Source organism: Bacillus rossius (assembly GCF_032445375.1).
Source record: "Bacillus rossius redtenbacheri isolate Brsri chromosome 4 unlocalized genomic scaffold, Brsri_v3 Brsri_v3_scf4_1, whole genome shotgun sequence".
In the NCBI taxonomy this organism is placed as follows: Eukaryota; Metazoa; Arthropoda; class Insecta; order Phasmatodea; family Bacillidae; genus Bacillus; species Bacillus rossius.
The window spans coordinates 30,235,118-30,251,203 of record NW_026962010.1 but is presented as its reverse complement, the minus strand read 5'-3'; the positions used below and the strand labels follow the sequence as shown (position 1 = coordinate 30,251,203).

At 37.4% G+C, this 16,086-nt stretch overlaps 1 protein-coding gene across 1 annotated transcript in view; it reads left to right on the top strand.

Moving 5' to 3' along the window:
• The window catches only part of LOC134541519 (uncharacterized), a 66,507-nt gene extending 64,331 nt beyond the window's left edge, over positions 1-2,176 (top strand). Inside the window, exon 3 of the mRNA XM_063385030.1 lies at positions 1,136-2,176. Within this exon, the coding sequence (XP_063241100.1) occupies positions 1,136-1,308 (173 nt within the window). The 3' untranslated portion in view covers positions 1,309-2,176. The remainder of the gene's footprint in view (positions 1-1,135) is intronic.
• The last annotated feature ends 13,910 nt before the right edge of the window (positions 2,177-16,086 follow it).

Sequence of the window (16,086 nt, the reverse complement as noted above, 5' to 3'; positions counted from 1 at the left end):
TGTCGCAGAGGCAGAGGAGTTCCCGCTGAAGGGATTGTGGCTGGTGGCTTGTCGCAGAGGCAGAGGAGTTCCCGCTGAAGGGCTTGTGGCTGGTGGCTTGTCACAGAGGCAGAGGAGTTCCCGCTGAAGGGCTTGTGGCTGGTGGCTTGTCGCAGAGGCAGAGGAGTTCCCGCTGAAGGGCTTGTGGCTGGTGGCCTGTCGCAGAGGCAGAGGAGTTCCCGCTGAAGGGCTTGTGGCTGGTGGCTTGTCGCAGAGGCAGAGGAGTTCCCGCTGAAGGGCTTGTGGCTGGTGGCTTGTCACAGAGGCAGAGGAGTTCCCGCTGAAGGGCTTGTGGCTGGTGGCTTGTCGCAGAGGCAGAGGAGTTCCCGCTGAAGGGCTTGTGGCTGGTGGCTTGTCACAGAGGCAGAGGAGTTCCCGCTGAAGGGCTTGTGGCTGGTGGCCTGTCGCAGAGGCAGAGGAGTTCCCGCTGAAGGGCTTGTGGCTGGTGGCTTGTCGCAGAGGCAGAGGAGTTCCCGCTGAAGGGCTTGTGGCTGGTGGCTTGTCGCAGAGGCAGAGGAGTTCCCGTTGGTGGGATTATAGCTGGTGGCTTGTCTCAGAGGCAGAGGAGTTCCCGCTGAAGGGCTTGTGGCTGGTGGCTTGTCGCAGAGGCAGAGGAGTTCCCGCTGAAGGGCTTGTGGCTGGTGGCTTGTCGCAGAGGCAGAGGAGTTCCCGCTGAAGGGCTTGTGGCTGGTGGCTTGTCGCAGAGGCAGAGGAGTTCCCGCTGAAGGGCTTGTGGCTGGTGGCTTGTCGCAGAGGCAGAGGAGTTCCCGCTGAAGGGCTTGTGGCTGGTGGCTTGTCGCAGAGGCAGAGGAGTTCCCGCTGAAGGGCTTGTGGCTGGTGGCTGGTCGCAGAGGCAGAGGAGTTCCCGCTGAAGGGCTTGTGGCTGGTGGCTTGTCGCAGAGGCAGAGGAGTTCCCGCTGAAGGGCTTGTGGCTGGTGGCTTGTCGCAGAGGCAGAGGAGTTCCCGCTGAAGGGCTTGTGGCTGGTGGCTTGTCGCAGAGGCAGAGGAGTTCCCGCTGAAGGGCTTGTGGCTGGTGGCTTGTCGCAGAGGCAGAGGAGTTCCTGCTGAAGGGCTTGTGGCTGGTGGCTTGTCGCAGAGGCAGAGGAGTTCCCGCTGCCGGCGCGCTTCCCTCCCGTGTGGCGGCCGTCGCTGCTGGGCGAGCAGCTGGTGGGCTCTCTGATCCGGCACTCGGCTGGCGAGGAGCTGGATCGCAGCCACGGGCAGTTCGTCGACTCCTTCATCCACGGCCAGCCACTCGCCTTCTTCTGACCACGTCTGAGGATAGCGGCAGTCTCCCGCTAACACTGGCACAAGCGACTCGACTCTTCTGGACTCGCCTCCCTCGAGACACGAGTCTCGTTTAATCGTTACTTTACCATGGCGTGTCCCAGCTTGTTCTTGCCAATCTTTCAACAAGACTTTAGACTTGTTTGACTCTGAGGTTCAGACATGAGTCTGAATTTGAAATTTTTTTATTGCATTTTATACCTTGAAGGTATTAAACCATAAGATATTAACTCACTCATTTTTTTCTAAAGCACTTAATGTGAGTTAATAGTTTCTGTTGAGTCAGTCAATATTAATTCCAGTTTAAATTTATGTTTGTGTAGCTGTCTGAAAAATTTCTCCATTAATGTGAGTATCTTTCCTGACTGGTCAAACACATTCGGTGACTTTCGTAAATTTTGTTCTGAGCTACAGAAAATGTAAACTGCCGTCAGCTGGAATAGGCGTTATACGTGCTATTCATAAATTTCTTGCAATTTTTGACTGAAATACTTTTCACTGTAAAAAGTCGTTTCTACACGTAAAAAATTTCAGTCATAGTGGTGCAGTGTTCAAAGAAAAAAATCCTTGAATGTGTAATCCATATCAGGTAGTAGCTAATCAGAAATCCATATGCGCAAGCTTAGAAATACTTTTCGTAAAAAGCTTGTTTCAAACGGGCACATCTAGTGATATGATTTTTTTTTTTTTTTGGCTACCTCAGCCTCGTTGTTTGAATTATATTTTGTCGTCACTAACCTTAAAATAAAATAATTTATAAAAATAGTACAAATTTTTTTAAGTACCTATGTCATTTTCCTTTCTCCTGATAAAATTATGTTCTAAATAACAAGTGATATTTATATGGAACAACTATATTAAAAATAACCTTTAATAGGCAAAATTTGATTATTTATAGACTTGAAAGGTTCAACTTTATTATATTTCATTGTCAATATTTTTAATTGAAAATAAAATAATGATTATATAGTGACAGTTTAATTCTGGTAAATTATCATAAATATGACAATTGTTAATTAACATTTAACATTCTTAAAAATGACTTACAGAGTCTTTACAATTGTTAATATGTAGCATAATTTTCTCATTAGGAAAATTTATGTCCTTTGACATAAAAGCCTTTCATTAATGACAGCTAATGACATTTTCCATAGGATAGTTTTTATTCTTGTGAATTCCCCAAGTTTAATATGCTAGCTTGACATTTTGAAGTAAATGTTGAGAATTTAACTATGTATAAAATACTATGTAGGGTAAGTTGATAGAATTAGTTTATATAATGTATAAATATTTAACTTTTATATTAAATATTTGCATAAACATTGCGAATATTTAATACAAAAGCTAAACTGGGTAAAGGACAAACGATGTAGGGTTTTATTCCTTTATAACTTAATAGTTTTATAATTTCATAAATTAAAAAAATTATAATACTTTGAAGTTATCAAAGGGTAAAAAAACCCTGACTATATTGGAACGCAGTAGCAAGCCTGCATGCAATCAAAACAGCATACCCTTTGTATCTAGGCTGGCATGTCTACTGTAACTACCTTGCTTCTAGTCAAACAAAAGGGAATAATAGACCTGTTACTTAAAAATACCACATTTAAAATTAAGTTACATATAAGATAACTTTTTAATTCACTTAAAAAAGGTGAACTAAACTAGCTAAAGGGCAAACAATGCACCAAACTATTAATATAATTTAAGGAAGAAAGAAAATCACAGAGTATGTTAAACATTAATTTAGTACTCAACATCAATAATTTTTATATATACAAGGTTTTTTTTTACATTATTGCCACTGAAGCTGCAGTAGAGTTATAAGTCAACCACTGCACAACTATGTATTCCAATACAATAATATCACTGCCTCTGCACAACTATGTATTCGAATACAATAATATCACTGCCTCTTCCAAACTTAATGTACATACTCTTTATTGTGCAAAACAATTTGAGAGCAGGCCGGCCGCATTAAAAAATATATAGAGGCTACAAATAATACAGCCCATAACGCAGGTACGTTTGGATATGATTCGTGTATTTAATTATACCTATATGTATCACTTGCTTAACAGCAATATTTATATAACTCTTTACTAGACAAAACATCATTAATATAACATTTGACTAGGCAAAACATTATAAGTATATAGTTATATATATTATCACAAGTTTTATATAAATATATTCTTTGACTCACACTGGCACCCTCAAGAAATTGTCAAAGCCTTGTGGTGGAAGTGAAATCACACATATCTCCTCATGCCAAAGTTTCAAGTAGAACCGCAAAAGTTTAATTATATGAAGTCATGGTGAGCAACATGCTATGTATAAGTAAATAAATCACTACTCTTAGTCATTTTTACATACATTATACCAAAACATAGGATCTCAACTACATCTCATTAAACATCCATAAGCATTTAAGCTGTAAATTCTATGATTCCAAAAAAACATTACACTTACTTTTCAAGTGTTTTATTAACTACAAGCACCAAAAAAATTAACTGTATAAGACAAAATTTGTATTTCCAACCTCTCGCAAGTAACGTCCATCCCGACTTACAATCTATTTTTTTCTCACAGTTTCCTCAACTAGGTTGGTTGAACAATGGTTTAGCATTTGCAAATCGTATTTACCATGAACTAATAATATTATTTTTTTAAGTATTTCAAATACAATGTGGTCATAAATTTTTATTATACTACTCAAAAACTAATAACCAGCCCATTTTACTAATATTCCAGGAAGCTTCATTTACTTGGGCAGTCATAAGATTTGTAATTATGTGTATACCTACCCTTGTCATATTTACTTTCATTATTTAAATTACATGTCATTTCTTTCCTTAACCAAATTAATATGTTGCTTGGCATTACAAAACTAATGCTCCAGCAAAACAGAATTACAAAAAGGCCTTAATGTTCCAGAATATTTTATGTCCATAAAAAATGTTTCGTCAAAAGAGCTGAGAGCTACATTCAAACTCAGAACACAAGTTATTCCTCATAATCGGTGAACAAAATTTTGGATAATTAAATTGGTGCTATATATATGTGTGTGTGTGTATATATATATATATATATATATATATATATATATATATATATAGTCACTTGCACTGCATCATGCACTGCATTGCCTATATATAATTTATGAAGAAAATAAAGTAACTCACTGCCATAAAGTACAGAAATAAAGTAATACATCTACTAAATTTATATATATATATGTATAGATATAGATATATAGATATATAGATATATATAGATATATAGTCACTTGCACTGCATCGTGCACTGCATCATGCACTGCATTGCCTAATTTACGAAGAAAATAAAGTAACTCACTGCCATAAAGTACAGAAATAAAGTAATACATCTACTAAATGAAAAACCACTAAATATAAATTTAAAACACAGTTGACGGGTTGCATTTCCATTTTACAACTCATTTTATTTAGCTACTCAGCTAACACCAGTACCTGCTACACACAGGCGTGCCTACAGGGGGGGCCAGGTGGGCCATGGCCCCCCCTAATGTAATCACTCAGATCGGCATTTTCTCTAATGCGTTCGCTAATATTCATATATTCCTGGCACTGTGGCACTCAAACTGTGTTTCAGTGTTGCAGCGTGCTAATTAACAATATTTTTAAACATTTTATCGTTCTGGAAATACAGCCACCTTAGTTTATTTAAAACATGAGGTCCCTTAAAATGGCCTATAGCTTATACTTGAATTCGGTCAGACAGCTTACACGCGGGAATGTTTATTGCTCTCCTGCATCTGTGACACAAATAGGGGAAGTTATCAACATGTATAAATAGCCTCCAATATCGCTGTCATAAATACGTGCAGAAATACGTGCCTATGAAAAGTTAGAATGCGATTGTAGCCAGTAAACACAAGATAATCTTTCGTCTCTCTTTTTTTAAATATTTTTTCTTCCTGGATTTGAAAACTATATGCGGGATTTCTACCCGATATCCGTGAGAAAACTCATCCAACCTGTCACGATTGTTGTCTCCGACTTCGCCAGATCAGGTCAAGCACAGCAGAAAAAGCTTGTGTGGTGTGCCTTTAAAATGTTAATATGAAAGAGTGCTTCATTCTGTTATTTTAGCGATGGATAGGTATGTATGTTTGAATTTTCTAGTTTAGATTAAACAAATATGTATTTCTTAGTTTTCAACTACTTAACAAAAATATGCACCCAAGAAAATAAATTATAAAAAAGTGCATTTAGTTTCATTCTTGTGTCGTGTGAGGATCATTTTAAAAAGTACGAAATAATGCTAGAAAAGTATGTAATTTTCTACCAAACAGGTGCATAGCATAAACATTTTTTTGTAAGTGGTAAGAGAATAAGCCTTCCACCAAGATGCTCCGAGTTCGATTTCCGGCGGAATCACTCCCAGCTTTTCGTACGTGATAGGAATCGCGCTAGGGTGATGCCACAAGTAGGCGTGTTTTCTCGGGGTTCTCCTATCCCTCTCAAAAATTATTTATTTTAGTAGCAAAAACTGAATACTTGTCAAAACTTAAAACTAAGATGAATCAGACTTCGTTGAAAATGGAAACAGTTTGATTTTTGTGCGTCGTTTTGTTATTACATAGTACATAAAAATAGGTACAACATGACTTAAATTCCCCCCCCCCCCCCAATTATTTTGTAATCACGTAAGGGACATTCCTAATAATATATTTCTGTAAATCAGTGTTCGCCTATAGCCTATACCTGTTTATCTGTAACCGGCCCCCATTGTGTAATCGTTTAGGCGCTGCTCTGCGGTGTGAGGGGTCCGGGCTTCAAATCTTAGTTTGGACATAGTGTCCTTCACTTAATATCACACTTATCAGCTCGTAAGATGTTGCTGTTAAAGGGCTGTAAAACACTCTAAACTAAACCCTCGATACATAATACACAATACTCAATTAATTTAAAGGAGAAATGTACATCCTGGAATCTGTAATTCTTTATTTTGGCTTTCATTTCGTCTAATAAAATCCCACAGTCACATAACTAACTGATTTTCGATTTCCAAGATATTAGGCTAAGGGAAGGCTAGCCACAACTTTTCCTTATGGCTGGGTGTAAACTTGAGGCGCGGTATGAATTATGACATCATACAAACGTTCGATATGACTGTACATAATTTTGATATTTTAATGCAGTCTGTAGTTACGTGCTGACTGTGCTTAAATTAGCAGCAGGTATTGCCAGATAAATAAAAATGCTTGCCGGTTTGTTTAACCTACAATTGCCTGGATATCATTATATTTCTGTTCATTGGAAAACTACTTAAATTATGATAGATAGTTCCAAGCTGTTGAGAGAAAGTTACCTTGACTTTTTTGCGTGTTCGTACCATAACTTTGGGTTAACTTGAACTTAATTAAATACAGTAGAATGTTTCTAAAAATTTATTTTTGTAATCAAAACTGTTCTCAATTTGTTGAGTCTATAAAATTTAGTAATTGATTGAAAAAAAGAGGATGCTTTGCAGGTTTTTAATATTTGTGTTTGTGATTGTAATCAGAACTTTGAGATAACATTTGCGTTAACGTAATTTCGTAGAATTTATTACCATGTAAATTAAAATCTTTTGCAGGTTTGTTAAAATGTGTGTTTTTAATAAGAACGTTATGTTAATTTGAACATAATTAAGTAGAATGTATTACCATGTAAATAAGAATATTTTGCAGGTTTGTTAAAATTTGTGTTGGTAATCAGAGCTTTGAGTTAACTTGAAAATACTTGAGTAAAATATATCACCACATAAATCAAAATATTTTTTAATGTTTTTAAAATTTGATGGATTGAACAATCATTCATTGTAAAACAATGATGTATGTATTTCAAAGCAAAAAAAAAATATTTTAAGAGGTTTGTTAAAGTTCTTTTGTCTGAATTGCTGTGTTTGCATTCACTAAAAAGTAGTTCATTTCAAGGTAGATCTGGACCAAGCTATTGGAAAATTCGAGGGGGGGGAGGGGGATGTGTAAGTACCCTTTAAACATTGTCTAAGGAAAAAAAACAAACATATTTTCAAGATTGTTAAAATTATACGGATATAAATATTAACTAGTAAACATATCTCGTTGATACTGCACAAAAATATAAACAAGTCAATGAGTGAATGTATTTAGGCTATTTAACATTCTAAATTCAGCTTCTGATTTAAAAATTTAGCAGCCCCCCCCCCCCCCCTAATGGAAATGTCTGGGCACGCCTATGCTGCTACATGGTGGATAGGGCTGATAAATTATATATCAGCTACAATCCTCATAACCCACATCACCGACATGACTTGTCCTGCAGTCATGTTGAATGCCGCAACATCATGCTCATGGGTTTTCCAGACGCTGCCAACTTCAAGTAAATAAATAATGCTCAAGGTATATTTAAATGCACAAAATAGTCAGCAGTAGTTTTGCAGACGCAAAACCTTTCACTCAAACAGCAGTTTATAATATTATTACGATTTACCGCGGGTTCGTAAAGGATAGCCCGATTAAAGATTTTATTTCACTACACACAGTTTTATTTATTACCACTACTTGTCACTTACAAATAATCTTCTAAATTGGCAAATAATTAATTACACTTAAAGAAATGTCAATTCCCCAGTCACTCGCTCCGCACACCTCGCTGGGCTGCACCTCTGGCGCAACTCTCGCCGCAGCAACCCTCGTGGGTCTCCGCCGCGGGACTCCGTCACCGCACTCCGCCGCCTCCGTCACACCCTTCGCCGAGATCCCACTCGATGCCTCTCTCGGAACTTCTCTCGGGACTCCGCCCCGCCCGCGACTCTATCGCCCGGAAACTCCGCTGCGGGAAAACTCCCGACTCTACACTCCGAACTGACTCAGACTCAAACTGACTCGAAGGTCGGCCCCACCTCCTTATATAGCCCTTGTGTTCCCGTCCAGAACAATCGGGCATGTCTCCGAGATATCGCGCGACCTTCGCCGTCGAAATGCCCAGAAACACGTCGTGAGTCCTGTCGAAGGACGCGGCGGCTGCTCAAAGAACGCCGATAAACGCAACACGCATCGAGTTCCCACAAAACGCGCCGATAAACATGTCTGAGTCCTTTTATGCCGCAGTGCGGCCTCTTTTAAGTAACTCGATCTGAGGCAGGTGCGCGCTTCGATGGTCAGGATGTCGCGAGATAGTATGACACTAGATACCAGGGAGAGGATGCGGGTGGAAGGGGGCGCAGACAGGCCGAACGAGCGCGGTAACGCCAAGCACTGCAGCCAAGCACGATCGTAACAATATGTTCACTAATAACTAATAAGGCTTACTTACATGCCCTACTTTTGGCTAACCTGAAGAAAAGGACGATCATGTAAAAGTTACCAACACAACTCACAATTACTCACACATGACCTTGCTGCACCGGGTCAATGTTCGTTTTCAACCCGCCTCTGTCTCAGGTATCAGTCGCTAACCGCTCATGCCCACTATGTGGCATTCTTACCAGCCAGGACCTCAACTAGAAACAGCTTGACTCTTGCCATGCAATGGCACTCTTAAGCGACAGCCAGCTCTACTTACAACCACATGAACAGTGCGCAACCACACACCTAAAAGGCACTGCCTGCCACTTGTCTTAAATTGCTAGCACAGAAAATATACCAACAACTGCAAAAAGAATGTGGTGAGGCATAGCTTCATCACAGCCAACATGCTTAAATCTCCCCCCAGTCAGTCAAAACATAAGAGGTGCTCACAGATTGATCAGCACCACTGAAAAACATACTTAAAAACAACTTCACAAACATTGATATATGTAGAACACCCATAAAATATATATCCAAAAATGTTTACACCCAACAAAAAGGAATAAACCCCAGAAGAAAAACTTTGAACAGTCACAAACCCACAAGATATGAGTTTTAAAGGACACTGGAATGCATACAACTCAGGAAGTGACCGAACAAATATAATCAACGAATTTCATAAGATGTAATAAATCTCTTAACTACAGAAATATGGGCCCTCTTGATGAGATGGTCCTACTCAGGGTCCGCTTAATTTATTATCATGTGATTAAAAATGATTGAACCTTATATGGACCATCAAAGGCTGGACTCAATATAGTATAAATTAAATTATCTTTTTTACTCTGGGTTACTTTCAGACTAACTACAAGTCCATCCTTAGCAATGTTAGACTATGACCTATTCTTGTTGTACTTCTTGGCAATTACTCAGCACACTTTCTCAAGAGCCTGCTGAGTCTCACTCCAAACCTCTTCCAATTTGTCTTCCTGACTCCTCAACGCTGGTGCCTACAGAACATCATGCTAGGGTATTTTGCCAGTGACACAATGAGGCACTGAATTCACAGCCACCTTAAACACTAGCCTCTCGGTAAACTACATCCCCTGTTTCTCACGATGGAACTTGGTTAATAAACCTTCACTGATATATTAGCATTCTCTACTAAGTTCAGGCAATAGTAATGCGAGCTTGTGTTCCTCTATAATCCCCCAATGAAAACAAAGGTTCTTCATACTTTGCGAAGTAAAGTATGTGGCATTATCCAAAATCAGATGTTCAGTTCTACCAAAAGCTGTGCACAACTCATTTTATAGTTTGGCACAGATTGAATTGGCCTTCATGTCTCACAGTGGCATAAGACCCATCCACCAAGCTAACGATAAAATTATGTCCTTTGCTAGAATGCGGGAGGGAACCAGAAAGAACCATGTAGTACACTTTCTTCCATACCCTTTTGGGAGTGTGAAATGAGTATATGCCCATCTTAGATTTTATAAGTTGCTTGGTCAACTGACAATATTTGCACTTCAAATCATTTTATTTGATGTCTTCATGCATACCCTCCCATTTTTTTATTTTATTATTTTGAGCTTCATTTTCGCACGCCATATGTGCGTGAATAATTAAAATAACACAAGTTCATATTATGCAATTATTTGAAATTCTCCACTTGTATATTATCTCAGATCACTTTTTCTTCGCCCTGACTTAGCATTGGGCGATATTCACAAAGGATTCTAGATTATTAAGGATTATAGATATTAAAACATAAAAATAAAAATAAAATATTGTTTTTTTTTCTGCTAATCTGGATTTGTTTTAGTTCTGAGATTGGAGTTCCTCCGTAATATTCACTCTTAGAACTGGGGAATGTGACCTTATTTAGAAATAAATTTGATTCTCACATAGCATTTTTCAAAGAATTCTGGGGTAATAATTCACCAGTCAGATTATTTCTACATTTGACTGTTTATGTGCTGAGAGTTTCTGTTAATTTAAACAAAATGATAATAACAATGACACTGTGCCGTTGTGCACTTGTTGTGTGGGCATGCGCCCATTATTGCTTATATGTTGTTTAATTAAATGCAAACTGGGAGGCTACTTTTTTTATATCTTTTTTTTAATACCTAATTGTTTTTAACTTTTTGATTATTTGAAGAATAATGAAATTATTATTATTTTAAGTATCAATTTGTAAGAAATAATTGTTGTTGTAAAAAATCTTTTTTTTTGTTAAAATATATTTATGTCTTTGTTAAGCTTTGTGGATTTAAAAGAAAAACATATGGACTTTAAAAGACTTTAAAAGACTTTAAACATCATAAATTCCTTTTTCCTTTTGTTTATATTAATATTGTGGTTAAGATTAATAATTGAGTTATTGCACTTAAGTGCAGGAAAGTGTAACTTTTTAAGTTTCTCATCTCTACGTATTGTCATATCTATGGTCATCTTCATATTGGAAAGGAACATCTTTCTGCCGTTAATTTACTCTTGGTTCGGTTTGCTGAACCTCACCAAGGTAAATCACGACGGAAGACTCCGGGATCTTAGGTTGAGTGGTATTGCTTTGTTGTAATAAAATAAATAATGAGTAGAGAGGAAATATGCTGACTGGGAAAACTACCGAACAAAAGTTGATAACCTGTTAAGAATTTATATAGATAAGAATTTAATTAAAAAGGTTAGGTAAATGCAACATAAAATACACAGATATCGGGTCAGCCATAACAAAACATATTTATTTAAAACACAATAAAGAGTATTAATTGAGTATTCGTACAGTCAAAACAAAAATGGGGCCCCAAAATCTTCACAATATTATTACTTAGTTACATTTTCAAAAAAATATGATTACTTAGTTACATTTTCAAAATAATTATTACTTAGTTACATTTTCAAAATAATTAACGTAAATTTAAGATACAGAAAGAATTAAAATATTGCTCAGGAATTAAATGTAGATTACGATGCCAAAGGGGTAGTTTGATGAACTAGTCGATGAAATTGCAAGATACCCGTGGCCGAAACAGGTTAACTACCCATGCTGCATGCTTAGGATTTAGTCGTCGAAAACTTTCCTGGGATATTTGTTGGCGGCTCCCATCGCCGTAGAACCACGGGACAAGCCCTGGGGTACCCAGATGTTATGGGCGAAGCTTATGGATCACACCTCAGGCATGGGGCAGCGAGAGGTCGCCGACACCCGGACCGCTAAACAAGTTTTTTAACAACAAAAAATTAAACTATCCCATAAATAATTATAAAACAATGATTCCCGGGAAAAGGCGGTAAAACTCACCTAATGCGGTAGTAAATACGCAACTTTCGACATGGATGTCGATGGATACGTGACGAGCACAAAAATTTTTGAAGTCTACATTATGGCTGACAAAAACAGAAAGGAAAGTACTACCTTTTTCTTTCCAATATGAAGATGACCATAGATATGACAATACGTAGAGATGAGAAACTTAAAAAGTTACACTTTCCTGCACTTAAGTGCAATAACTCAATTATTAATCTTAACCACAATATTAATATAAACAAAAGGAAAAAGGAATTTATGATGTTAAAAGTCTTTTAAAGTCTTTTAAAGTCCATATGTTTTTCTTTTAGATCCACAAAGCTTAACAAAGACATAAATATATTTTAACAAAAAAAAAGATTTTTATACAACAACAATTATTTCTTACAAATTGATACTTAAAATAATAATAATTTCATTATTCTTCAAATAATCAAAAAGTTAAAAACAATAAGGTATTAAAAAAAGATATAAAAAAAGTAGCCTCTCAGTTTGCATTTAATTAAACAACATATAAGCAATAATGGGCGTATGCCCACACAACAAGTGCACAACGGCACACACTCCCCCCCTCAAAGCTCACCGCAGCTGGCAGATGGCAATAGTGCAATAACTAAAACTAAAATACCCATGACAAAGGTAACACCCAAAAATAAAGCAAAATTAAGATTACACAAGATACAATTAGGTACTCCACGGTGGAGGATGATGCTAAGGGAATCAAGATAGTACCTGCAGGTATAGGAGAGGAAGAGACAGGAGGGTTGGTCGTTTGAGACCGAAACTTGAACCAAAGAGTAAGACTGAGAATAAAAATGGCCAAGCCAACCAGAGCAGATAAGGATACAGCAACAATGTTAAGGTAGGAACTGGATTCAACTTGCTGGTGAGGTCGTAGAAGATTAATCACATCATGAAAGGAGGCACCACTGGGTTGCGATATTAAAAGATTACTGATATCTTTAACAATGGAGTTATTTAAGGTTAAATTAGGGAATGGTGCAAAAGTCAACTTACTTACATTAAAATCTACTTTAGGAATATGTATAGTAGGCAATGTTAAATTGAAAGTCAAGGATGAACTAACAGAACCAAAAGTTCTAAAAAAAAGGACTTACAATATCACAATGTGAGGCATTACTGATAAAACCACTACCGATTATTGGTATGGTAAACGGTGAAAGAGATTTGGTGGTCGTTCGACATAAAAAGGTAACATCAATGGATGTGTTGCTTGCAAAAATCCACAAAGAATTTGTCTTCAGGAAGAAATGTAGTTGCAGGGAAACAATAGATTTATCACAAAATTCAAAGAAAGGTTTGCCAAGAAAAAGGTTAAATTCACAACTATTGACATGAGAATCAAAAAAAAGGAAAAACAGAGGGACATAATGTTATGCCATGTTTTTTACAACCAGACAGAACATTAGTGTCAACAGTAGCAAAAAGTTTTCTGTCAGGACTAACTAACAGGATATCGTGAACATTAAGAAACAGGTAATGGTTAAGTTTGTGAAAGAAAAATGGAAAAGCAAAAACACGGTATGACTCAAAACTACTGTCCTTATTGGCAAGAGGTATGTTAATAACAACATTCAATGAACCATTAAAAATTACTGCTTGGACCGAACTAAGACCATAAAACATATATAGATTATCAAAAGAAACTGGAGCAAACATGTGTAAGGGTAAAGAGATTAAATGTTGAACCTTTTCTAGAATGTTGATAAAAACCTTTGGTTGCAACAAAACAGAGCTTAATTTGCCATGTACACTACTTTCCATGGCTTGCCTCAAATCAGAAAGTTCAACACGTGCAGTGGATAGGGCTTCACTAATTCTAAATAAAAGGGTATTCAAATCAACTCGCCAATTCACCAACATGATTTTATCCCAAATCTCATGAATTGTATTATTAAAAAGCTTAAAAAATGCATTGTGACTATCAAGATAATGTTCAGCTAGATTTCTCACAAGTCTCGTGTTATTAATCACTCTTTCTTCTAAATGTTGCACAACAAACATATGGTTCACAACACTGGCCGAAATTTCATCCTGACTAAGTGATACTTCCTTGAGACGTTCTTCCAAACTAATTAAGTCATCATTGTCAAGAGTTCCAAAGACAGTTTTCAAAATTTTTCCACCGAAATTAAGCAAACCGCGTTTAGTGCGCAAATGTTTTCGAGGCAACAAAGAAGTCATTGCACTGGTCTCTGATTTATATGCATTAAAATTATCTTCAAGTTGGTGGATCACAAAAGCAAAGTTTTCATTCCATGAATCGTTTTCCATAAGGTGCACATTGTTTACTTTAATTATGACATTTAACGCCACCTCCAATTGATTACTTTGATTTTCCAATTGTATCAAGTCAAAATTCAACACGACGGAATAGAAATTGTCCGAGAACAACAGTGGATCTTCCTTTTCAAATATAATACCAGAGTTGAGAGGGTTTACCGTAACATCGCTGAGAACCAAATAGAAGAAACACGAAAGAAGACTCCCCGCCCCGAACATGGCGAAGGTGCCCAACATCCCGGAGCAGATGGAAAAAATACACTAAAACACATAACCAAAAAAAAAATATGTGGTCACAAACATATCGACCCGAGATCCCACATAACAACTGGAAATTATCAACCCAAGAAACAAACAAACAAAAAATTTACCCTTACATGTAAATAAAATAACATACTACATTATGCACCCAAACTTGTTCCCATGAAATGAGATTAAAAAAAGAATATATAAAAAAAATGTTGCAACAACTTAAAAAACTAGTACCATGGTTTTTTTTTATTTACTTATTTTTATGACTCGAGTTCAAAAGTTACAAGGGACTCAAAGACTAGGACACGTGGGTGATCAGTCCACGATCAACTGAGTCAAAGACCCAAATAACAAAACAACGCCAACAGTAGGACAAAATGTTAGGCGGCCGTTCCTAAACAATGCACACTTAAACTGAAGGCTGGGAATAATACCTTTTTAAATGGGAAATGTGAGCTCTCGTCACATAAACTCCCGTTTCAGGATTTACTAGACTAGCTGTAACAGGGGTAAGAAAGCGCTGGATCTGGTATGGACCTGACCAACGAAAAGACAATTTAGCCATTCTCTTGTCAACTGCTTTGCTGGTAGGGTGTGCTTTGCACAAAACCAGATCACCTGGCCGAAAGGGATTTGCAATACGATTCTTGTTATACTTAATAAGACTTTTATCATGAGACCGCTTCAGATTCTTGAGGGCAGCTGCCCAAACTTCTTTAACACCTTGTGGATCCTGTGGTAACAAATAATTTAGACACCAAAGATTTGACAAAGGGTTATTTGGAGCAAAAGTAAACATTAAGTTAAATGGTGTAGATTTATGAGATTCATGGCGGGCATAATTGAAAGCCATTTGTAGCCAAACTAAATTCTTGTCCCAACTAGACTGGTCTTTCGCATGGAAAGCAATTAATGCTGAACGGAGATTACGATTGAATCTTTCCGCATGCGAAGGCGGAGGATAGTATGGAGACAAGGTAATGCGGCGTATGCCGTGGGTGAAACACATATTCTTAAATAATTTTGATGTAAACTGAGATCCGTTGTCAGAAACAATAGTAGATGGAATACCAAAATTTTGAAAAATCTGAGTTTGAAGAGCTTTGATAGTGGAAGGTGCATCAGCTTTTCGAAGTGGAATAAGCCAAACAAATTTGGAAAAGGCGTCAACACAAACTAACAACATATTATGCCCTTGCTTACTCCTTGGCAAAGGGCCAACAAAATATATGAATAATTTCTGCATTGGCCGTTCAGCGACCTCTGATGCCAAATGGGTATTTTGAGCAGGTTTGCTAAAAGCACACAAGTAACATTTCTTAACTCGTTCTGAAATTTCACTGTGCATACCTTTCCACACAAAATGTTTTCTTATAGCCTCTATAGTTTTATAAATGCCAAGGTGTCCGCCAATAGGTGAGGAATGAAAATATTTAAATACAACTGGTTTCAGAATTTTAGGTAGCACAATACGTTTCTGGTTATTTCGAATTCTTGAATACAAGATACCTTTAGATAAAAAATATGGGCCCTGGGAAATGCCGGATCTTAAACTCGTTACAATTTTCTGCAGCTCTTCATCCTCTTCCTG